This window comes from Eretmochelys imbricata, chromosome 1 (genome assembly GCF_965152235.1).
Source record: "Eretmochelys imbricata isolate rEreImb1 chromosome 1, rEreImb1.hap1, whole genome shotgun sequence".
In the NCBI taxonomy this organism is placed as follows: domain Eukaryota; kingdom Metazoa; phylum Chordata; order Testudines; family Cheloniidae; genus Eretmochelys; species Eretmochelys imbricata.
The window spans coordinates 28920408-28944704 of NC_135572.1; the positions used below are offsets into that span (position 1 = coordinate 28920408).

The 24297-nt window shown below is 41.7% G+C and overlaps 1 protein-coding gene across 2 annotated transcripts; it reads left to right on the plus strand.

The window, feature by feature from the left end:
• Positions 1-1352: 1352 nt before the first annotated feature.
• Positions 1353-23708, plus strand: MED17 (mediator complex subunit 17). Of its 2 annotated transcripts, none has more exons than XM_077808128.1 (12): positions 1353-1665; positions 2638-2804; positions 3521-3740; positions 4988-5124; positions 5223-5307; positions 7915-8067; positions 9017-9147; positions 11697-11881; positions 13864-14001; positions 15907-16024; positions 17678-17837; positions 18788-23708. In XM_077808128.1, exons 1-12 carry the CDS (start codon positions 1428-1430, stop codon positions 18991-18993), a joined length of 1938 nt encoding a protein of 645 aa, XP_077664254.1. In that variant the 5' UTR covers positions 1353-1427; the 3' UTR covers positions 18994-23708. The 2 variants fall into 2 exon arrangements, with proteins under 2 accessions (XP_077664254.1, XP_077664263.1); XM_077808137.1 differs by lacking the exon at positions 1353-1665 and adding an exon at positions 1727-2504.
• Positions 23709-24297: the final 589 nt, after the last annotated feature.

The window sequence follows — 24297 nt, forward strand, 5'->3', positions numbered from 1 at the left end:
TGCCATCTATCATCCCTCTGCAGTTAGGGAAACCCATTTGTGCAAAACCATCCACGATGTCAAGCACGTTACCCAGAGTCACGGCTCTTCTGAGCAGGATGTGATAATGGCCCTGCAACCTTGCATCAACACTATTCCAAGGGTCGACTTTCCCACTCCAAACTGGTTAGCGACCAATTGGTAGCTGTCTGGAGTTGCCAGATTGCAACGCCTACCCGCTTCTTCACCATCAGGGCAGCTCTCAATCTCGTCTCCTTGTGCCACAGGGTTAGGGCGAGCTCCTCACACAAGTCCCATGAAAATGGCTTTTCTCATCTGAAAGTTCTGCCGTCACTACTTGTCATCCCAGACTTGCATGAGGATGTGATCCCACCACTCAGTGCTTGTTTCCTGAGCCTAAAAGCAGCATTCCACGGTGGTGAGCATGTCCATGAATGCCACAAGCAAACTTGTGTCATATGCGTTATTCGAGTCAATATGATTGTCGGAGCCCTCACTGTCACTTTGGATCATAACAAATAACTCGACTACCAAACGTGACGTGCTGGCGAGACTTGTCAGCATACTCCTCAGCAGTTAGGGCACCATTCCCGCAGACCGACAGGGAAGACAGAGCACGCAGTACAAAACACGTTGAAAGATAGTGCTAAATGTGAGCGGAAGCACAGGGATTGCTGGGATGCGAACCGATGCATGACGGGGCATTGGGACAGGACCCAGAATGCCCCGCACCCCCCCACTCCCTTCCCACAAGCCACAGCGCCAGAATGGGACGAGGTGCTCTGGGGGACAGCGGCCCACAATGCACCGCTCCCAGGGCCGCAAACGTGGCCACGCCCGTGCGCTGGCAGCTGTCAGTGTGGACAGACTGCAGGGCTTTCCCCGCGGCGCTCGCCGAAGGCGGGTTTAACTCACAGCGCCCTACATCTGCAAGGGTAGCCGTGCCCCCCCTGAGTGTGCTGAAACTTAGACCTCTCCCTTTCCTACCACAAAAAAGGGAGTGGGGGGGGCTGAGGCACCCACCTTGGCCAGCATCCCCCCTCCCCGCGGCTAGCTGTGCTCGGTGGAAGGAGCTGCAGGCGGTGCTGCCCAGGGGCGCTCCAGCGGCCTGACGCACTGCACCGCCCTCCCCACGCCGCGCCTGACAACCTGGCTGCGGAGCGCCGCCCAGGCCGCCGGGTCTGGCCCCGCCCCACGCTTGGACCCGAGCAGCGCCTCCCTCTGGTCTCCACTTCCCCGCCCGGACCCGCCAGTCCGAACTCTCCCGAGGTCCCTCCGGAAAGAGCCGAAGTCCGCGGCGGCCGCTGGGTGGCGGCCGCGCCCCTATGCGGTGTGTCCCCGGCCGCTGCCCGTAGCGGTGGTGCGCATGCTCGGCGGGCTGCGCGCTCCGCTCTCCCGTGGCCAGCGGCGCCCCAGCCGCCGGGAAGATGTCGGGGGCGCCGGCGGTGCGGATCAGCATCGAGTCGGCGAGCGAGAAGCAGGTGCAGGAGGTGGGGCTGGACGGCAGCGAGACCTACCTGCAGCCGCTCTCCATGTCCCAGAACCTGGCGCGCCTGGCGCAGCGCATCGACTTCAGCCAGGGCTCCGGCTCCGAGGAGGACGAGCCGCCGCCTGGCGCGCAGGCCCGCGACTGGGCCGCGCCCGGGGACGCCGAGGACGAGGAGGGTGAGAGAGAGAACGGTGCGGGGGGCAGCAAGGAGACCCCCGCCCCGCCGCAGGGCTCCCCACCCGCTGCCCCGCGCTGGGACCCAGCCTCCGGGAGGCAGCGCCTGTGCCCCTCCTGGATCCCCAGGGGCAGCCCTCCGCCCTGGGCGACGCCCTAGCCGCGCCCACCCGCCCCGCTGCGTTCTGTGACTTGGGGCCGGCCAGCCCCTAATGGGCCTGCCGTGTTGGCCCTGACCCGAGAGCTGCGCAGCGCGGGTGGCCCCGCTGAAGTCGCTGGGATCCTTGCAGGCCCACCTGTGCGGCAGGGCGGGTAGGATCCATGCCACGAAGTGGTTCAGCTGCCATGAAAATGCCACTCCGGGACTAAACTCGCCTTCGGCAGAGTCCGGAGCTGTCCTGGTCCATGCCCTGCCTGAGCCTGTGTATGCTGACCGCTAGTGTTTGCAGCCAAGCGGTACTAGGGTGGTGGGTTCTACATTGAATGTCGTATGAGATACCTTCCTCCCTCAATAGCTGAGCCAACTATGGTGGTCACGCTTTCCTGGGAGAGACATACTGGTCAAAACGTGAGTTTCGGTGTCCTGTCATTGCAGTCGCCTATATTAGCCCATTGCTAATGTAACCTGGTCTGTGCGTTTGAGGCCTGAAGCAGTTCAGATCCTGAACAAACTCCCACTTACATGACTTGACCAGTGCACCAGAGACTCCAAAGTAAAAAGCGTGTGCTGCTTCATTTTGAGCTGAAGAGCTATGGCTCTTTAGCTGGGGCAATAAGACTCTTATTCTCTCTGGATTAGGCTCAGAGGAGGACGTTTAACATACACCTACATAAATAAAAGGTATATTTTAAAATGCAGAATTTTCAGATTATTTGCAGACTGTTTATGCCCTGTTTCAGTTTAAGGACCAGTGTGGTATAGACACCGTATTTGCTCTTGGAATATAAACCTTTGTTTTGTTTTTGTGCTTTAGGGTTGGTAAAGTTTCAACCATCTCTTTGGCCTTGGGATTCAGTGAGAAACAATTTAAGAGGTGCCTTGACTGAGATGTGTGTGCTCTATGATGTTCTCAGCATTGTCAAAGATAAAAAATTCATGACTCTGGATCCAGTTGTGCAGGATCCACTTCCCCCAAAGCAGGTACAAACGATCTTATTGTTTAATACATCCTGATAGCTTCATACTGAAGATCCCATACAACTGGGACTTCTTATATAACCACAAAACAGGTATAGCCTAGGGCAAGCCTCCCCATGCTGTCCTACCACAGTGCCTCATCTTCCAACGGGAGGGACCACTTCTAGGGGGGAGAGGGTAGCTCAGTCTCAGTGATGTGTCTGCTGAGACTGCCAACAAGTGTGCCAGTTATAGTAGTGTGATAACCTGCATATGAAGCTAAGGGTTTGTCTACACTTACATTTTATAGCATTCTAACTTGCTGGCTCAGGGGGGTGAAAAATCACCCTCCTGAGCGCAGCAAGTTAGTATGCTTTAAAGCGTCAGTGTGGACAGGCTCTCTCCCAGCGCTCCTGGTAATCCGCCTCCATGAGGGGAATAGCTCCGAGCGCTGGTAGCACTGCTCCCAGCACTTGGAGCCTGTCCACACTGATGCTTTAAAGCATACTCTCTCCCAGCGCTCGCGCGTGACCACACTCACACTTCAAAGTGCTCCTGTGGCAGCACTTTGAAGTTTCTAGTGTAGACGTAGCCTAATTTCAAAATAAGTTACTAAATAGCACAGCAGATAATAATTTTTAGGCACTACTAGTTTCCAGTCATTAGAACTATGAAGATTTGTTTACAACTTAAAAATATTTACAACAGCTCAAAATTGGAATTTATTTTCATATTTCCAGAATCCTCAGACTTTACAGTTAATTTCAAAGAAGAAGTCACTAGCTGGAGCAGCCCAAATCCTGTTGAAAGGAGCAGAAAGGTTATCCAAATCAGTTGCAGAAAACCAGGAAAATAAGAGACAACGAGATTTCAACTCCGAGCTCTTGAGATTGAGGCAGCACTGGAAGCTGAGGAAAGTGGGAGACAAAATCCTCGGGGACCTGAGCTACAGAAGTGCAGGTATGGCAGGTCACCAGTTATCAAGAATGAATCTTAAATCTTTTATTTCACTAAACCATTTTTGATGATTAATTGTAAACACCAAAGTTGGAAAGGAATGATTGAAGTGGTAAAATACTATAAGTACTGTGAAGGAACTAAGAAAAAGGAGAACTTACATTTAATAGCAGGAGAAACATCCTGATATTGAGATCTCAAAGATAGTGATAAAGCTGCATCACTTTTGGTACATTAAAAGTAGACTGTTTGGAGAAATGAAAAGGTACTTTTAAGGATCAATCCTGCATTGGGGTGGGTTAGATGAATAGTAATTTTTCTTCATCTCTGATTTCTGTTATCTAGATTTGTTCTGTAAAAATTGTTCAAAAGATATTTGGTCACTTCTATTCTTTTCTGAATTGACATACAACCCCCATATTCCAAAGTACAGACTTTACAATACTAAAATGTAGTTTATGAAGTATTAAATGAGAGATGATAAATGTTATTGATTAGAACATACTACGTACTATAACCTGGGAAAGAGTTCTAGTACTATACACAAAAGGTGGTTGGTTGTGTTGTTGTTCATACAAGGTTAATAATGTCCTAATGTCTTGATTCAGCAAGTAATTAAGCAAGTGATGAACTACACACACACAAACGTAGTCCCTTTTGAAATCAGTAAGTATACATGTGCTTAGAGGTAAGCCCTTGTGTAAGTGTTCGCGGCCTAAAGGAGAATGTGGCATCACCATGACAAAATGAAAGAACCACTTTATTGTACCATCTAAAAATCTGTGTATTAATCTGTGTTAAAAAAATAAATCCAAAGAGTTTTAAGCATTATGTGGAAACATAATATGATCATTTTGAGCTGGGAGTAAAATATTCAGGTGCAGTGTCCATTAGTGGTAAAATCACAGGTACTATTACATTTAAGCCAACAACTCTCCTCGCATTCTCTCTTACCTCCCCCACTCCCAATGCCTAGAAAAAAGGAAAGGAAACCATATAGCCCAGATCATATTGTTCCACTGTATTTCTCAGCGATAACGCGTAGAGCCTCTTCAATTGACAATTATGGGGTGGAGATAAGACATTTTACTGAATTGAAATCCCCCCCCCCCCCCCCCCGAAACAATGTTAGTCAAATGTAAGCAATATCTTTCATATGATGCAAAGATGAGAAGACTTCTAATCCATAAAAACATTGTCTTGTGAAAGCTTTTAGATGTTTTCATGATATTTTCTGTTTCCCTTTTTAGGATCCCTCTTCCCTCATCATGGGACATTTGAAGTGATAAAGAACACAGATATTGATCTGGATAAGAAGATACCAGAGGATTACTGTCCTTTGGATGTTCAGATTCCAAGTGATTTAGAGGGATCAGCCTATATAAAGGTTTGCCTGAAGCATTTGTTGGATAGCTCCTGTACTATTCATGTAGTTGTAATACAGAACACAAGACAAGTAACATTCTTTTTCATTTTCTTGTATAGGTTTCTATTCAAAAGCAAGCTCCAGACATAGGTGACCTTGGCACAGTTAACCTATTTAAAAGACCTCTGCCAAAATCAAAACCAGGTACATTCTTTAAGATCCGGTCTTAGGGATTGAGTTTGCATTTGACACTAAATTGGTGAATCTCATATTATGGAGAAATACTTGAGTAGTACCTGAAAATAAGAACAAAAGGGGAAATAATTTTCTCATTCTTGGTTTAGCTGAAATTCTTCACCTAAATGCAAAATGAGACTTTGCAAACGTGACCCTTTCAAAATGTACATATGGATATGATGCTATTGAAGGTGTTAAAATTCCTTCAATGACTCTAATGCACATGCTTGGCGTCTGAAATGAAGATGTTAAAACCATATTTGTTTAGAAGGAGAGTCAACCATCTAACTTGAGATTAATTGAAAATCACTTACATAATATGGGTTCTGTTTAAACCCTTTTCTCAAATTATTTTACTTATATATTTTAAGTATTCCAAGTATACAACAGGATGAACTAAGGTATAATATTCGTGGTTTTGATGGGGAGGAGCAACAGGGAGAAAAAAGCACATCATGTGCCTTCTGTAGTTCATGGAGCTGAGTAGTTAAATTTTGCCTGAAAAGGTTATTAATGGTAACTCAGTTTATTTAATATTGTGTTTCAAGCCAAAATTTAGATTGAGACGTTTGATGTCAGCTCAGACCATTTACAGAATTGTTTAAGAAATTAAGAGCAAGTTTGTGAGATTTACTTATATGAACAGGACAGCCCGTATTTTACAAATTAATTGGGGATTAAGGAGCTCATAAAATTGATCTCAGAATTACAGTAGGTGTGGTGCACTGCTTTCGTCTTGTCCTTTAACCCATTGCAAAGCAATTTCCAGTGCGCTCTAAAGGCTTGGAATGTGAGGGCATATTGACTTGTTCTTCATCGACATCACTTTTGTTACGTGATTTCACATGCACTCACACTCACCATCCCCCCACCCCCCCCAGTTGCAAAGAATGATCTTTATAATTGTTCATTCGTAAGATCGGTGTTCATAAAATTGAGATTCTACTGTAAATTTAGTGTTTAGAAGATATCTGTAAATTGTGAACACAAAGTCTATCCCGTCAATCTCTTGTATTGCTATTAAGTAAACGCAGGAAAAAACGCAGTACAGTTAAAGAAAACTACATGAAATAGTCTTCATAGAGTTAAGTTGGAGTTACTAGCTTATGTAATAAGTATTATATTGCGAGTTATTAAATTCTTTGCTAAATGGAAATTTATATTAGATACGACTGGTACAATGTTCAGCAGTAGCCGCCCACTTATTTAGTGGTGTTGGATGAGAGGAGCATATTATGCCAGTTCTTTAAGGTCTGCATTAGTTGCCTGTGCAATTAAAGGTGTTTATAGAGTAATATTAAGTCCTGAATTGTCTGGGACCTGGCTACTTATGCTAGTTCATGGAGAGAGGCAGTCTCGTGACAGCTGTGGTCAGCTTGGATACTCTTGCATATTTCTGAGGTTTAAATGTTTCAGGGCAGGGCATTTTAAGTGGGGAGTGCTCAGTGCTGGAAATAACTTTCCCATTTGCCTGACAGACCAGTGGTTTTATGTGAATTGATGGTATGCTCTCATTTGGAATACCATAGTCAGTTCTGGCCACTCCATCTCAAAAAAGATTTAATATGATTGGAAGAGATTTAAAGGTGAGCAATAAAAAGTACTAGATGCAGGAAGAGCGTGAAAACATTGGGAGTTAAGTCTAGCGAGGAGACAATTATAAGGGGAAATGATAGCAGTATAGAGCAGGTGAATTGGATGCTCCTATTTACCTTTTCTCATAATACAAGCCCAGGAGGACATCCAGTCTGAATGAAAGATGATACTTTAAAAACTCATAAGAGGAAATGTTTTTTCATAACACTTACGGAATCTGTGGAATTTCTTTTCCATAAGATATCAGTGAATCTAAAAGCTTAGCAGAATTTTTAAAAAACTAGATGTTCTTATGAATAATGACCTCTACAATTTCAAACTAAGACATGAGATTTCATGCTTCAGAAGCCAGTCACTAAGTTTTGGGCTTAGAAAGAAACTTGGTGCTGGCTGCTCATAGACAGAACGCTGTACTAGATAGACCACTGGTCTGATCTCATATGGTAATCTTTATGTTCAGGGCATGAGGCCCATCTGTTTATTCAGGCCAATATTTTAAAAAATGGGAGCCTAAATTTTGGCTTCTAAATCCATACTGAAGCACCTCCCTGATTTTAAAAAATGTTGTGTGTTTATGTGCATGGGTTAACTTTGCAAGTCTAAATGTACTGTTTTGAAAGTGTGCCTCAAAGAAATTGCAAACCAAGTAAGCAGACTGTCATCTTAACTGTTTGTACAGTGCCCAGCACAGTGTAGCAGGGCTATCTAGGTGCTAGTGCAATACAAATAGTTAATAAAATGCCCATGTAAGCTTGGTTAAAATTCACTAATATTTTGTTTTGTATTGTAACAATGTTCACTAATATTTTGTTGTTGTATTATAACAAGGTTCAGCTCAGGTGGGAACAGTAGGCTAGATTTTCCAGTCACACTGATCACCTGGTGCCTTAGTCATTCTCTAACAGCTGAGATGTGAATTAGTAAAATGGGTTGCTTTTTGTTGTTTCTTTGAAAACTTGGATGGCTTGTGTATTTCAGGTGCTCCACATTGGCAGACAAAACTGGAGGCTGCACAAAATGTTCTCTTATGTAAAGAAATATTTGCTCAGTTGTCTCGAGAAGCTGTTCAAATTAAATCACAAATTCCTCACATTGTTGTGAAGAACCAGATCATCTCCCAGCCTTTTCCAGGTAAGAAGCCTTGCGAGACTCTTGTCGTGGAACATGGAATTCACAGAATTGTCTATTTTAATCCAGACTTAAACTTTGATTTGTATGACGTTTAAGCAAGGTCAGTTGACCTCCTTGCTTCTCTCATTATACCAAATGAAGAATTGGTTTAAAAGTAAGACTTCCCTGGAAACCACATTATGCATCTGATCTTTTCTGACTAAAGTGTGTTTTGTTTTGTTTTTTAAATGACTCTCATGGTGCACTTATATTATTTCAGTAGTAATGGTACCAACAACAAAAGTTGTGGTAGTCCAGTACACCACCTTGTGGGGACTGGAATTTGAGGCTTTTTATCAGTCCTTCTCTCCAGAGGTAGGTTTATGGGAGACTACAAAACTTCTAATTGACTTGTGTTAATGGTACCTGAATAGAGAGAAGACTAATACCCTTCAGTCAGGCTGGCCCAAGAATATGGGGACTCTGAAAGCATCCTCTGTGCTCAGAGTTGCCTTGAGAATCTACACCATGTTCTCCCTCCCCCCCGCTGAGAGTGATCCTGACTCCATCTTTTGAAGATTTTTTTGGATTGCTTCAAAAAATATAATGGTTGGTAAACTGGGTGATATGAGAATTATTTCTTCCCCAGTATGCTGCAGGGTTTCGACCTTAGGAGACTTTCCTTTTCTTCACTTGATAAGGAATTATAAATGAAAAACACCTCTTAAGTCACAAGTTGATCCCTGGGCACTTTATTAATTACAAATTGGCAAAATGATCATGTTTTCTTTTCTGGTTTGCACGGTGTGACATGATAGTTTGTTTGAATTTCTCTGAAACAACATTGGTTGCAAAGCTAATGATTCTGAAAGGGGATAAGGGGAAGAGAAGAATAAATTATCCTGTCTTGTTTCTACTTATCAGCATGGAAAAGTTGACAGTGTTTTTGCTTTTCATTTTCTTTATACAGGTTTGCAATTGTCTATTTCTTTGTGTCACTCTTCTAATGATAAGAAATCCCAAAAAGCTGCTTCTGAAAAACAAAGTCCAGAGGATCACCTCTATGTTCTGGAACACAATTTGCATCAGCTGATCAGAGAGGTAATGCATTTTTAGTTGAACACTGAAGTTCTCTTATTTCCCATTCAGAGTCTCTGAGCACATCATATAACTATAATAATGCCAGAGGCCAGTCATTTTCTATCCAGCTGTATAAGGCAGCCTCTGTTGCATATATGAGAAATGCCACCATTGTGTAGATATGCAAAGCTGATACCAGGAATTTCACTTGTACCTTCATGGGATATTGTTTCCTGGATGTAGCCTCTAAGTTGGATGCTCATTTCAGGAGAAGGTCCATGCAGGCCATGCTTAAAGTAGAAAGAACAGTTACTTACCATAATTACGGTTCTTTTGAGATCATTCTCCCCACTCCTCTTTTTCACTATTCTGAACTCTTACTATAAATTCTTGATTCATTAGAAGGAGCTGCATTGTGATTGAGGCTTTGCTCCCTAATATATCTTTTTGGGAGCAAGGAAAGCACAAGGACATGCATAGCCTTAAAAAACAGTAGAAAGTTCTACTCTAGAAAGTTCTGAGATCATATGACCAGGATATGTACATCTTCTTCAGCATGGTTCCAGTGAATACTGAAGCAAAATAGGCATTACACACCTCAGCCTTCTTGATGTCCTCAGTTATTTGCTCTTTTCCCCTCTGAGTAGAAGGCCTACACTTTCCTTTGTCTTTCTCTTGCTCCTACTGTATTTAAAGAACCTCTTTTGCCTTTTATGTCCCTTGTTAGGTATAACTCATTTTGTATGTTAGCCTGATTTTGTCCCTACCTGTTTGTGCTATTCTTCTGTATTCCTCCTGAGCAATTTGTCCATGTTTTCTCTTTGTTTTAGGATTCCTTTTTGATTTTCTGGTCATTAAAGCTCTTGATGGAGCCCTATTGGCCTCTTACTATTTTTGCTATCTTTCCTTAACATCGGAATAGTTTTCAGTTGTGCCTTTAATGTTGTCTCTTTGAGAAACTGCCAGCTCTTCTGAACTCCTTTTATCCCTTAGATTTTCTTTCCATTTTCATTCCTACCAGCTTTCTGAGTTTGTTCAAGTCTGTTTTTTCTCAAAGTCCATTTTCCTTATTCCGCTGCTCTTACTCTTTGCTTTCCTTAGATTCATGAAATCTATCCTCTCATAATCACTTTTACCCAAATTGACTTCCGCCTTCAGATTTGCAACCAACTCCTCCATGTTGGTCAGAATCAAATCTAACATGGCTGTCTTCCAGTTAGTTTCCTAACTTTCTGAAACAAAAAGTTGTCCCCAGTACATTCCAAGAACTTATGGGAAATTTTGTGTTGTCATACTATTGCAACAGACATTTGGGCAGTTAATCCCCCCCCCCCCCCATTACTATCAGGTCTTGTGTTTTAGATATTTCTGTTTTGTTCTAGAAATGCGTCATCGACCTCCTCTTCCTGATTTTGTTAGTCTAGCAGACTTCTATCATGATTAAGGCTATGTTTTAGTCATGGGTATTTTTAGTAAAAGTCATGGTCAGGTCACTGGCAGTAAACAAAAATTCACAGCCATGACCTGTCCATGACTTGTACTATATACCCCTAACTAAAACTTGGGCAGCGGGTGCTGGTGGGGGAGGTTGGCCTGGGACCCCCACAGGTGCTGGAGGGAGGGAGGGTTTGCATGGCTAGCAGGCTCCCTACCTGGCTCTGCACAGCTCCCCAGAAGCGACCAGCATGTCCTTGCAGCTCCTAGGGGGAGGGAACGCCAGGGGGCTCCACGCACTGCCCCTGCCACTAGCACCAGCTCCGCAGTTCCCATTCACTGGGAACCGCAGCTAATGGGAGCTGTGGGGGTGGTGCCCACGGGTGGGGGCGGCGCACAGAGCCCCCTGGTCCTTCCACCTACGAGCTGCAGGGACATGCAAGCCACTTCCAGGGAACCCCCCGAGATAAGTGCCGTCCTGCACCCCAGCGCTGGATCCCCACCAAAACTACTGCTACTGGCGGGGTGGCACACGGGGCATGGTGGCACGAGACTGCTCAAGCAGCGGCTGGTGCGGCTGGCCACAGCCGCTGCAGAAGTCAGAGGTCGTGGAATGTCAGAGTCTGTGACTTCCATGACCTTCGTGACAGACACGCAGCCTTAATCATGATGTCACTCCTATTTTTCTCCCCTTTTATCTTTACCCAGAGACTTTCAACTGGTCTGCCACTCATTTCCCTCCGGACCTCAGAACTAGTGTATATATTCTTGATGCATAATGCAGCATCTCCTCCCTTTTAGTTTTCCCTTCTCAGTGTGCAAAAGATCCAAATAAACAGGGAAGCAGACTATACAGGGAAATATGAAAGGACTGTTCGTAAAGTGCAGTCAAATGCACAAAGTAAACTAGAAAAATGAATACTTTTCTTAGTTTTTATTACTGTGATTATAGGTATTAAAATAGCATGCAGTTTTTTGTTTTTTTTCCCCAAGAAGTGTGACTTTTTAAAGTTATCCTTGTAAAACATGAGGCAGTGTATTATAATTGGTTAGCGGCATGTATTAGAAGAGCACATACTTGAGATTTGTTATCTTCTCCTTCTGTCATCCCTCCTAACTGCTTTTGTTTGTTGCAGTTCCACAAGCAAACTTTGAGCTCTACAATGATGCCACATCCAGCTAGTGCACCATTTGGCCACAAGAGAATGAGAATGGCAGGACCTCAGGCTTTTGATAAAAATGACATTAGTTCCTTACAACCAAATGAAGGGCTTCTGGAAAAGATCATTAAACAGGCAAAACACATCTTTCTGAGGCACAGGTATGCGCACAAGCTATTCTTGGTAAAGTCATAGTAAAACTAATCCTTCTGTGTTCCACACAGGCTGTGAATTAATTTTTGAAAATGTTCCCCAAACTTATTACTGTTGTTATTCCTGAATGCTTTTCTAACAGTTTTGTTGGTGCCTAATATTAAAGATTAAAAATCCTGTCTCCAAGTACGTGAGTGTAGTGACTCCCATGGAATGCAAACACAGAAAGTTCAATACTACTTGTAAGGTACCCTTCTACAGGATACTTACATCATGATAGTTGTCTCTGCTTTAACAAAAGCACTACCTCAGTCCTTTTCAGTACTTTCCTCCGTACACTGTGTAAAAACACATAGCTGATCTCTATGCTGAGTAACATATGTTTATATTTTACATGCACCCCCAAAGATAGTCTTAAAGTATAAGCAGATACGCTTCTTTTGCAATTCAGGCACCAAAACTGTTTTGGTCTCCTTGTGTGTGCCCAAACTGCTTACCCTATAATGCAAATAAATGTAGCTTTAGGTGTCATAAAACTTAGTTTTGTGAAATAAGTTTATTTTACAGTGTAATTTACAGTACCGGCTAGATCAAACTGATGTCTACTCACTACCCTGACTTTATTTGGAGAAAAGATGGTGGCATACACTATCTAGATATCTAGACCATGATTTTATTATCCCTGGTTTCAGAGTAACAGCCGTGTTAGTCTGTATTTGCAAAAAGAAAATGAGTACTTGTGGCACCTTGGAGACTAACCAATTTATTTGAGCATAAGCTTTCGTGAGCTACTGCTCACTTCATCGGATGCATGCTGTGGAAAGTACAGAAGACGTTTTTATACACACAAACCATGAAAAAATGGGTGATTATCACTACAAAAGGTTTTCTCTCCCCCCACCACACTCTCCTGCTGGTAATAGCTTATGTAAAGTGATCACTCTCCTTACAATGACAGGTTTCAGAATAACAGCCATGTTAGTCTGTATTCGCAAAAAGAAAAGGAGTACTTGTGGCACCTTAGAGACTAACCAATTTATTTGAGCATAAGCTTTCGTGAGCTACAGCTCACTTCATCGGATGCAATGTGTATGATAATCAGGGTGGGCCATTTCCAGCACAAATCCAGGTCGTCCCCCCCTCCCCCCAACACACACAAACCCACTCTCCTGTTGGTAATAGCTTATCTAAAGTGATCACTCTCCTTACAATGTGTATGATAATCAAGGTGGGCCGTTTCCAGCACACATGCAGGGTTTAACAAGAATGTCTTTGGGGGGGGGGGTTAGGAAAACACAAGGGGAAATAGGTTGCCTTGCATAATGACTTAGCCACTCCCAGTCTCTATTCAAGCCTAAGTTAATTGTATCCAATTTGCAAATGAATTCCAATTCAACAGTCTCTCGCTGGAGTCTGGATTGGAAGTTTTTCTGTTGTAATATCGCAAGTTTCATGTCTGTAATCGCATGACCAGAGAGATTGAAGTGTTCTCCGACTGGCTTATGAATGTTATAATTCTTGACATCTGATTTGTGTCCATTTATTCTTTTACATAGAGACTGTCCAGTTTGACCAATGTACATGGCAGAGGGGCATTGCTTGCACATGATGGCATATGTCACATTGGTAGATGTGCAGGTGAACGAGCCTCTGATACTGTGGCTGATGTTATTAGGCCCTGTGATGGTGTCCCCTGAATAGATGTGTGGGCACAGTTGGCAATGGGCTTTGTTGCAAAGATAGGTTCCTGGGTTAGTGGTTCTGTTGTGGGGTATGTGGTTGCTGGTGAGTATTTGCTTCAGGTTGGGGGGCTGTCTGTAGGCAAGGACTGGCCTGTCTCCCAAGATTTGTGAGAGTGTTGGGTCATCCTTCAGGATAGGTTGTATCCCTATCCACTTTAGTCATGGAAGTCATAATAGAACTAGGGCTGTCAAGCGATTTAAAAAAATTAAATTACTGGGGTGTGGTTTTTCTGCTTTTGTTTTTTTAGAACTGCTCGAACCATTGACAGCCTAGCTAGTCGTATTGAGGATCCACAGATTCAGGCCCATTGGTCAAACATAAATGATGTTTATGAATCCAGTGTCAAAGTTCTAATAACTTCCCAAGGATATGAGCAAATATGCAAGTAAGTATGAAAACTGAAATATTCTCTACTTAGATAGATAGTTATCTCTTTTAGCTATGGTGATTGAGTGCATATAACATTGTGTTGCTCCTATGAGATCCAGTCCAACTTCAGGCAGACCAACATGAGCTTAGTATTTGTGTATTTGCTTTATATGTTCAGGTATGGAATATTAATGTGGTTGCAGAGAATGAGAGAAAATTTAACTTTCCATAGATTAAGATAACCTTGTCTTAAAAGTAACACTCTGCCAAAACAGCTTTCAGAAGAGAAACCCTAAAGTTAAAAGTCTATCTGCCTTCTGTAGCAAAAATGTTACATTCATATAGGAATTTAGTACATATATATATTACCTTTTTCTTCAAATGTCTATGACGGTATTCCTTTAGGGGAAGAGTCAAATGTTGGGCCTGGTTACTAAAAGTGTCTTTAAAACGCTTTCCTCTACTTCCACATTAGTGGCCTGGAGAAACTGCTAGATTTCTGAACCAAGAGTTGCACCTTGTTAATATCTGTTGGCTTGTCTGTACGGAAACTGGAACTAAAATAATCACTTGAAATTCATGCCTTTAGTTATTTCAGTGCAATTCTGTGTGTGGACGTTCTGTAATACAGGTGTCTGTACACAGACTTGCACCAAAATAGACATTCATATTGCAGAATTGAATATTACATAATTAAAGGCATGAATTCCTACTCATTTAGTTACTTTGGTTCCAGTTGCCATGCTGGTAAGTCCTCAGTTCTGTGCTGCATTGGGTGACCCTGAATTTATTGAGAGCAGAGATGAGTCCCATGTGGGTTGTACTGGGTCTTCACCCTCTGCTGGCTCTGTTCTTTTAAGTTGACAGGGAATTGCAGTTGATGAGATTCTGTGCTCTTGGAGCACTTCAGCGAACAGGAATCTTACCAGCTAGAGTCGGATTGATATTGACAAGAATAGAGCTGGCTGGGAGAGAGCGGATGTATGTCATGTCACCTGCATCTCTGATGATAAACCAACATCCACTGTTCTAAGTTAATCAAAATATTTTAAAAACAGAATTTACCAAGCAACCTTGAAAGGTTTGTTAGGGCTCCCCCTGCCCTTCCTTGGTTCTTGTCACACAGACAGAAAGCAGAAAGCCAGAGTCCAAAGTGCAGGCAATGCAATGTTTATTGGGGTTACGAAGCAAGCATAATCCCATCTCTTTACACCAGTAGAGCTTTTCTTTTTTCCCCACCATCTCCTTCTTAACAGGCTTAATCATACCTGTAGTGCTCGCCCCTGGTACCACCCATTACAGTTTATGGTCATGTTCCATTTTGGAGAGTGTTGAGTCTCTGGGTTTCAGTACCACCTCTTTTGTACCCCATGGGAGGGGTAGGGAGTGAGGTTGTGTACTGGCCAAGGCTACCTTTTCTTTGTTTTTTAGTGTTTCTTATACCGCCCCTCCTGACTGGGAGTCGAGGCAGTTGTATATTAAACTCCCACCATACAACACTTAAGCTCTGTTTCTTATCTTTTCTCATTATACAAAAAACCCCATCTGTAGGCAGAAGCAACACACAGTGTCTTTGTTCACATATCTTAGTAAGGATATAAGAATATTAAAAGGCAAAAAGGCAAACAAAACTGAAAATTCTATCTCAGGCTAATAAACAGGCCTCAATACTATATTACCATATCTAACAAGGTTCATGCTTTGTTATTCATTCAGATAGAAGCCATTTCCCATGTCTGTCCTAATCAAGAACATGAGGGTGTCAAGATGGTAGCTTGCTCTTGGATTGTCCTTTAGCGTTTGTAAGATGTCTTTTAAAAGTGACTTTTTAAATTAGGAACTTTTATTAATGTAGTTGTAAACTACCAATTTCTAGATGACTTTTCAATAAATATACTGATTGTATCTTTTTGTTTAAAAGGTCCATTCAGCTACAGCTGAACATTGGAGTTGAACAGATCAGGGTAGTACACAGAGATGGAAGAGTTATTACGTTGTCCCATCAAAAGCAAGAATTACAGGATTTCCTTCTGTCTCAGGTAAACTCACGTTCAATTCCTGGGACTTTTTCTTGCATGTGTTTGTCTTGTGTCTGCGATTGGGACGAACAGTAATAAGTAGCATGAGTGTATTTGAAACAAAAGTATTGTTTATTGTCAGATAGAAACTAGGTAGAAATTCCACATGTGCATACAAGAATGTCAGTAAGTTTGCAGGTTTAGTGATGATTGACCACATTCTCCATAAAGAAATGTTTGTGTATCGACTGTGGGATCACGTTTTAGCCAGGTGGCTGTGAGTACAGAAATACTAACAAAGAAGTTCATTTGAAATACATTTAAATGCATTGTTTGTGCTGTTCACCATGTGAGCCTTCAGAACACCGTGCCAATCTAATAAGCATGCTGCTTTTCTTAATCATAAGATTCTACTTGGTGGGAGCCATGTCGGACACTAAGGTATTTTTTTATGTAAAACAAACTTGTTCTAGCCAAACCCCATCAGGACTGGAGTTCTTAATAGTTAACATGCCCTTAATTAACATCACTTTCAACATTGTGTCAGGGTTTCCAACTTTGCATGTGACACTACTAAATCACTAATGTTTGAATGAACTGTGGTTTCTTAACTGTTTACAATGAGTCTTGTTGTTTTTGTTCATATGTGACAGTCTTTTCAATACACATTATGTAGTAAAGATGCAGGCCATTGCCTTTTTACAGTTTATAATGTGGAATGCTCAGACAAAACAAGTTGGAACAGATTCTGTTGAGGGAGGTATTATTTTCCTCTAATAAAGTAGTTTTCAAACTGGTTCACAGAGACCTGGCTGGTTACATGGCATTGGCTCCTCTCTGTTTCCAACAAATAAATCGTGTTAAAAGCAAACTAAAATGCTTTTTCTTATAAACAATTGCTGTAGTTTCTACTAGAATGTTACACGGGTGTAAAGTGTGTTTGGTAACCCCAACTCTAATCTTCCCAAATTTGCCATGTTGGAATGATTCATTACCACTTTTCTGCATAATACCCTGTAAATGCTTCACAAAAAGGGTTAGGTGTCTCTCTTAATTGGATGTGGGACTAAAGGAAGGACACTTCTGAAACCTTAACCATATACAAGATTTTTGAGTAGCTTTAGAGACTTGTGTTAGTTTAAAATCCAGAACTTGTAAGAGAACCTCACAAAAACTATACGTTGAAAGAGTTATAGATGTATTGAACTGTGTAGCTTGTGTATACTGAATAACTCTATCTTCTCCACCGCCAAATGAGCTAGTAACAGGCATGTATGAAGTCAAATTTCTACTTGCTATTATATGTATTGAGGTATTTCTATAAAATGACCAATTCTTCTGAAACAGGGTGGTGCATTTCAGGTGGAAATCACTTATTTTTTTCTTAAATGAGTAATACAGGACAAAAAGAAAAGGAGTACTTGTGGCACCTTAGAGACTAACCAATTTATTTGAGCATAAGCTTTCGTGAGCTACAGCTCACTTCATCGGATGCATAAAGTGGAAAATACAGTGAGGAGATTTATATACACACAGACCATGAAAAAATACGCATTGTAAGGAGAGTGATCACTTAAGATGAGCTATTACCAGGAAACAAAGAACAGGAACCAGGGACAACAAAAACAGTAAGAGACAAAGATAAAAATAACCTAATCCTCTGTCTTCTTTCAGATGTCCCAACATCAAGTACATGCAGTTCAGCAGCTTGCTAAAGTTATGGGATGGCACGTGTTAAGTTTCAGTAATCATGTGGGTCTGGGACCAGTAGAGAGTATCGGCAATGCATCAGCAATAACTGTGGCATCGCCAAGTGGAGACTATGCTATTTCAGGTAGACTTTTGTATGATTTATAATAAATGTATGAGAACTTTCTAGCAGTTTGATTATAGAATCAATCCTGAGAGTTTATGGCATCATTATGTAACAGAGTACTTTATAAACAAGCTTTTTATTTTATGGGTAGCATTGACATCTATGCAAAGTAGTGATTCAATCAAGTCGGCTACCCATTGCTGTTTAGTACGTGGGGTAATCAGCTTAAAGCATTTTTTAAAATATTGTTTTCTGATTTTGTTCTGTAATAAATGCAGGAGAAATAAATTGTTGCATATTTAAGATAAAGTAACTTTGCATTACACATAGTATAAGGCCACTAGAACTAATCATTCCTGGTCTTGTACTCTGATCACCAGCCCTTATGCTTCCATATGCACTGATATTGCTGCACTGAAAAGCTTTGTCCCCTCACTAAATCAGTTTGACTGTGCTATCTTAGAGAGAGAGCTAGATTCCCACAGTACTTTAAAAAAATGGCAAAGATCTCTCCGATAGTAGCTGTAACAAAAATGTTGGGAGACTTCATAATTGTCTCTTTGAAAGATTACACTGGAAAAGAATTCCTCTATAAAATCTTCTTGAGAAAGCCCACAAATAAGATTCAGACTTGGGATAAAGCTCAGTGGGAATTGTTGGAGACATTTTAGGATTCCTGTGCTCATTTAACTTTCCTGAATACAGTTGTTGACTACTGGTTTGCTCTGACCAGGAAAATGTAGTGCAAAAGAGCAATGAAAACATGCAGGGAAAATAGGAAAACTTGAGAGCAAGTCAGAAGAAGACTTCATTAGAAGTAACAGTGTTTTAATTTTTTTTTAGTTACAATATGGAAATGTACTTAAAGGGAAAGTGTCTGGTTAGTGTACTTTGTATAGGGATATTTAATATGATGAATTAAAAAAGCTGTAAAGGCTTTATACTTACGTATTTTCTGTTCATTGCAGTACGTAATGGTCCTGAAAGCGGCAGCAAAGTTATGGTTCAGTTTCCACGATGTCAGTGCAAAGACCTCCCCAAAAGTGATGTGCTACAAGACAGTAAATGGAACCATCTTCGTGGGCCATTCAAGGAAGTTCAGTGGAATAAAATGGAAGGGCGTAACTTTGTATATAAATTGGAGCTCCTCATGGCTGCCCTAACTCCATGCTAATTGCCTGACATCTTACTAAGGAGGACACTGGATTGCCACTCATTTGTAGTGGTATCAATGATCACAATAAAGGGAAACCTACTCTGGGAGACAATACATGAAAATAGAAAACAGTGCAAAAGTGTTCAGTTTTGCAGTTCTCTATAGATGTGTATCCATTGTGATTATGTCAGAACTGTGTTACTTGCTATGTGAAGTAAATGATTTTTTTAAATGTTCCTTACAATTAGTTTAAAAATACCATTAAAATATGACCTTATTTTTCTAGCTTGTAGTGTTCATATGATACCAGGGGTGGAGTTCTGAAGGTTGCTGTTTATTGCAGATGCCTAAAATTGCCTTTGCATTTGACTACTGAAAGTTACTGAGAGAACATCTGACTAATTCGTGTGATCAGATTTTTAAAGATACTTGAGCTAATAAACTACAGACATAATATAGCTTTCTGGTAATATTTTAGAGTGGTTCAGATCCAATTGGCTATCCCATTTTTCCTTTATAATGAAGCTCAACAGCCTGTTCATTCCTGTATGGAAAAACCTCTGTTCATGTGTCTTTGCTATTTTCCTCAAAATACCACCTATAAGCTCTTCTGAGAGGTGATGGTTTTTGGCTTTTAGAGAATATATGTTATGCTACCACTGAGCATTTGTGGGAGCAGTCCTGATAGTCATAGCGTGTTCAGTGGCTTGCTCTTTTAACTGCTAGTGGATTATTTGGATGGAAATAGACAATGAAGGGAACAGCAGAGCCCATAATGAATTATTAAAGCCTCATAAGATTCATAATTCATGTCATCCTTTTGGAGTGAGCCTCTGACATGAGCCCTTAAATTGGAGTGTCTCCGTGGGACCCTACTTTGGTGTGGCCTCTGGACGTTCTTTCTCCTATTCTTTTAAGGGAAAAGAAGTTTGTTCACCCTGAATGTATGGGCAAGTATATGTGGGACTGTATCTGTGGGAATGCTCTTCGATGCCTGTTTGTTGACAAATTTTCTATCACCAGTAATCATGGATGGAGGTCACTGACCTGGAATGGACCTACCTGGGTGTGATTCAGATTTTGGCTTTCTCCAGAAGTGTTTTTGTGTAGCACCCGAAAGAGGGCAAAAGGGAGGGTCTTTCTGTGTTTGCATCTGAAGGAAGATGCAAGAAGTCCCCTCTCCTAAACTGAATTTGTTTTGTATGGACCCCATGTTTGCAAATCCCAGACTAGGTTGAAGACTGGAACTGTTGTGATGAACACCTCTTGTAGTAATTGTGCTTGCAAGCTAACACTGTTCTTGTCTACTTTGGGTGACCTCAATGTTCACTCACACAATAACTTTTTTGGGTGATTGGTTTTAGTGGTACTCAAAACAGGAAAGAATGGGGGACCATTTGTGGTTGAGATTGACACCTCTCATTAGTTTATTTTTAGGTTATTGTGCAAAGCGTCTCTCTCTTGCCTGAAGTTGAATTGCTAGTGGTTTGTTTCGGCATCTGTAAGTTCTAGAATTATGTGCATACTGTACACTGAGGTCAGTTAGTACATCTTATAAATCACAGATAAAATGTGTGGATTGATTGAACCATGTTACTTCTGTGGTAATAGTGACTATTTCAGCTATCTTCCCCTGGTGATAGAGACTAGCTATAGCAACTATATATTAGACAATACATTCTGCAGATTGGTTTTTCTGTGTGTGTGTGTGTGTGTGTGTTTCCAAGCCAGTTATTTTAATTACAATATTAATCACAAATATGGAATATGGCTTTTTTTCAATACATTGAAGCACTAGTTTGTATCATAACTGATCTATAAAAATGAAAACTTTTCCTTTTAGCTTCTTATTGAAGGGACATTTCAAGGGAGCAATGAAAAAATATCAATTGAAAATAGTTTACAGGTGATAGAAACCTTACTGGAGGATACATATGACTTCTCCATAACATAACACTAAAGATACTTTTCCCCCCCTCTTGCAAAGGCTTTACAAACACTGGTCATAGTCAGATTCCAGGTAGAGAAGGAGATATTGTGTCTGAGACCTTTGCCTCAGAGACATGATTTAGAATGAGGTTGTTCCCAGCTCCCATTCCTGTGCTCACACTACCACCCCGTGCTTCTCTAGTTCAATACAAGAAAATGTGAGATTGTGAGCTAGGCTGAAAATCACAGGACTTCCTTTGGAATGTAAATTCACATTAGGGATACCACTGCACCCAGAAATAATGAACAAGCATTCCCTGATGTCAGATTGAGGTCACAGAGGGGCTACTTTTTTTTTTTAAACTAATTTTGCTGGTTGCTACTTTTGTCACTTTGAAAAGGAAAGTAAATGCAAGGGAAACACGTTTTTGTAGGCACTGCACAAAGGACTTGTACTTAAGAAATTGGCCAAGATGTTGAGATTTGCATTTGTAATGAGGTATCCACCCCATCTGAGGCCTGAAAGGGTTAAGGTGGCTAGGTGGGCCAATTAACTGCCAGGCTGCACCTGGAGGAGGAGCCAGTGTGCAGTAACTTAAACAGTAAAACCTATAGTCAGTCACTGCAGTGTTTCTGGAACAGCAAAGGAGGATCAACAAAAATGATTAGGGGACTGGAACACATGACTTATGAGGAGAGGCTGAGGGAACTGGGGATGTTTAGTCTGCAGAAGAGAAGAATGAGGGGGGATTTGATAGCTGCTTTCAACTACCTGAAAGGAGGTTCCAAAGAGGATGGCTCTAGACTGTTCTCAGTGGTAGCTGATGACAGAACAAGGAGTAGTGGTCTCAAGTTGCAGTGGGGGAGATTTAGGTTGGATATTAGGAAAAACTTTTTCACTAGGAGGGTGGTGAAACACTGGAATGCATTACCTAGGGAGGTGGTGGAATCTCCTTCCTTAGAAGTTTTTAAGGTCAGGCTTGACAAAGCCCTGGCTGGGATGATTTAATTGGGGATCAGTCCTGCTTTGAGCAGGGGGTTGGACTAGATGACCTCCTGAGGTCCCTTCCAACCCTGATATTCCTGATATTCTATGAGGCTCGGATGGGAACAGGAGCTGAGAGCAGAAAGGGACTGACTGCAGACTACTTCCCTGCAGGCCTCTGGGTGAAGGGAGGTGGGTTTAGGACTATGGTATGTAGTCAACAATTATTCCGTGGGAGGAGGGAGTTTATGCAGAGCGGTGCAGGGTGATCAGAAAGGCTCAGGGGAAAAGCAGCAAGATTTAGGATAGTGCAGACCTTGGCTGCTGATCAGAGGGTCCCTGCATTGGAACCTGGAGTAGAGGCAAGCCCAGGTTACTCTACCAGCTACTTGGGAAGTGTCACAGACCAGCAGTGGAGAGCAGAAAGCCTGGGATAGTTTGCCCCAAGAGACTGTGATACCACAGAAGGGGAGGACCACAGAGACCTGGCTGGAGGTCCAAGTCAACAAGAGGAAGCTGCAGCTCCTGGAGCAATAAGGGCTGCAGCGTGAGAGAGGACAATGGGTAGAGAGACCACCAGAAGAGTGCACGGCGCCTGGCGAAGGAGCTAATCTCTAGAGCAGCCAGGAGGTGGCACCCTAGGATTGAGTGAGCCCCATGACAGGGTGTCGAAAGTTAGGTTCCTAAACCTTTAGTTAGACACCTTAATAAGAGCCTGTCTCAAAAGTGCTGAATTTCTACAGCTGTCAATGGGAGTTCCAAGGAGCCTTATTTTCACAAGTGCTAAGTACCTAATTTCAGACACCTAAATCTGAAAATTTTGGTAGTGTCTCCTTCATTTCTAAGGTTAAGCTTTTCAAAGCCATCTAATAGAAGTGGATGTTTTAATGGAAGGTTTCTTAATCCCCCAGATAGGTTGAAATGTTCCAAGCAGAAATCTTGCAATTAGTGTGCTGTGGTAGCTACATTCGTATATATCACACCTTTCAACTACTGAACCCCCCAACTATTTAACCATAAAACTATAAATATCTTAATTATCCCACCATTAGCACCTGAGACATAATTCTGGCGTTGTTTAGCTTTGCCCAACCTTACTGGCAATGATGGTACATGCAGAGAAACTCTTTTATTTCATAAATGGGTCTCTCCATAAAGGGAGACCGACAGGTTAAATTTGGATTAAAATGTAGGATTCTTGTAAGATATACGGTAAAAATGCTACTATTTTTATAAACTACTGCAGCTACTCTTTAAATCAGTGGCTCTCAAACTTTTGTACTGGTGACCCCTTCCACATAGCAAGTTTCTCTGTGCGACCCCCCCCCCCCACCTTATAAATTAAAAACACTTGTTTACATATTTAACACCATTATAAATGCTGGAGGCAAAGCGGGGCTTGGGGTGGAGGCTGACAGTTCGTGACCCCCCCCCGTTTGAGAACCCCTGCTTTAAATATTCCTGGGCTGTTTAGAACCCACCCATTACAGTATTCAGCTAGTGCATTAGAATCTGGAAGTGGGTGACAGCACCTATAAGCAAAATTGAATAGTCGAGGGGAGAGACACTAAATCAATATTTCATTAACCAAAATGAAAGAAATGCAAAATTGTGAAAAGTTTTCATGCTGTTATAATGCATTTTAAATCTTCAAATTGTCCCTTTTTAATACTTCATCATAGCATTTTTAGTATTGTAACTCAAAGGTATAGCTGCAAATAGCCTTTCTTAGTGCATTACTGTACATATATGCATTTGCTGAATAGTCCCTGTAATTGTTAAGGGGGCAAATATCAGTCAATGAGATGACATTTTGGTATTTCCTATTTCTCTTATTCTGTTTTGTTCGCTGATGTCCAACATCAGTACTATATGCACTTGGATTGTCTTAGTGATCAACTTCACATTTAAGGCTTAAATCTTTAAGGATAAAGCCACAAAAGCAACCAAAATGTTCACACAACAAAAACTGCAGACTGTTCTGTAACGTTATCAATATTATGCTGTATGTATACATGGTCACTGTAAAGCACTTTGTGAGGAAGGATGCTATACAAACAGACCAAAACTCAAGTCCTCTTTGTGCCATATGTTGTTTTTTCTCATAGTCAAAGATTTTCCCAATGTATGGTGTACTTTCTGCAAGAATAAATTTCAGATACACTTCTCTTTTTTCAGGGGATGAAGCTCTAGACACTAAATCTCTGAAGTAATAAAGACTTGTCCACATCCTTGCAGTCTATTGTAGCAGATATGAGGGAAAAAAGGAATCCCTATGATGCCCCCTGAATATGATATGTACTCAGTGGGTGCCAGTGAGGAAATTAATACAATATAGCCTGAAAGACACTGGTAGTTAAATCTTTTATAAAGCTTATTTGTGTGTTTTTCTTTTATGGCTCAGATAC

What these genes read in the sequence shown, in the direction of transcription:
- MED17 (XM_077808128.1), top strand. Translation starts at nt 1,428, where the DNA reads ATGTCGGGGGCGCCGGCGGTGCGGATCAGCATCGAGTCGGCGAGCGAG. An exon ending in CATCTCCCAGCCTTTTCCAG is followed by an intron (nt 8,068 to 9,016) that starts GTAAGAAGCCTT and finishes TTCTTTATACAG; the next exon opens with GTTTGCAATTGTCTATTTCT. An exon ending in TGGAGACTATGCTATTTCAG is followed by an intron (nt 17,838 to 18,787) that starts GTAGACTTTTGT and finishes TGTTCATTGCAG; the next exon opens with TACGTAATGGTCCTGAAAGC.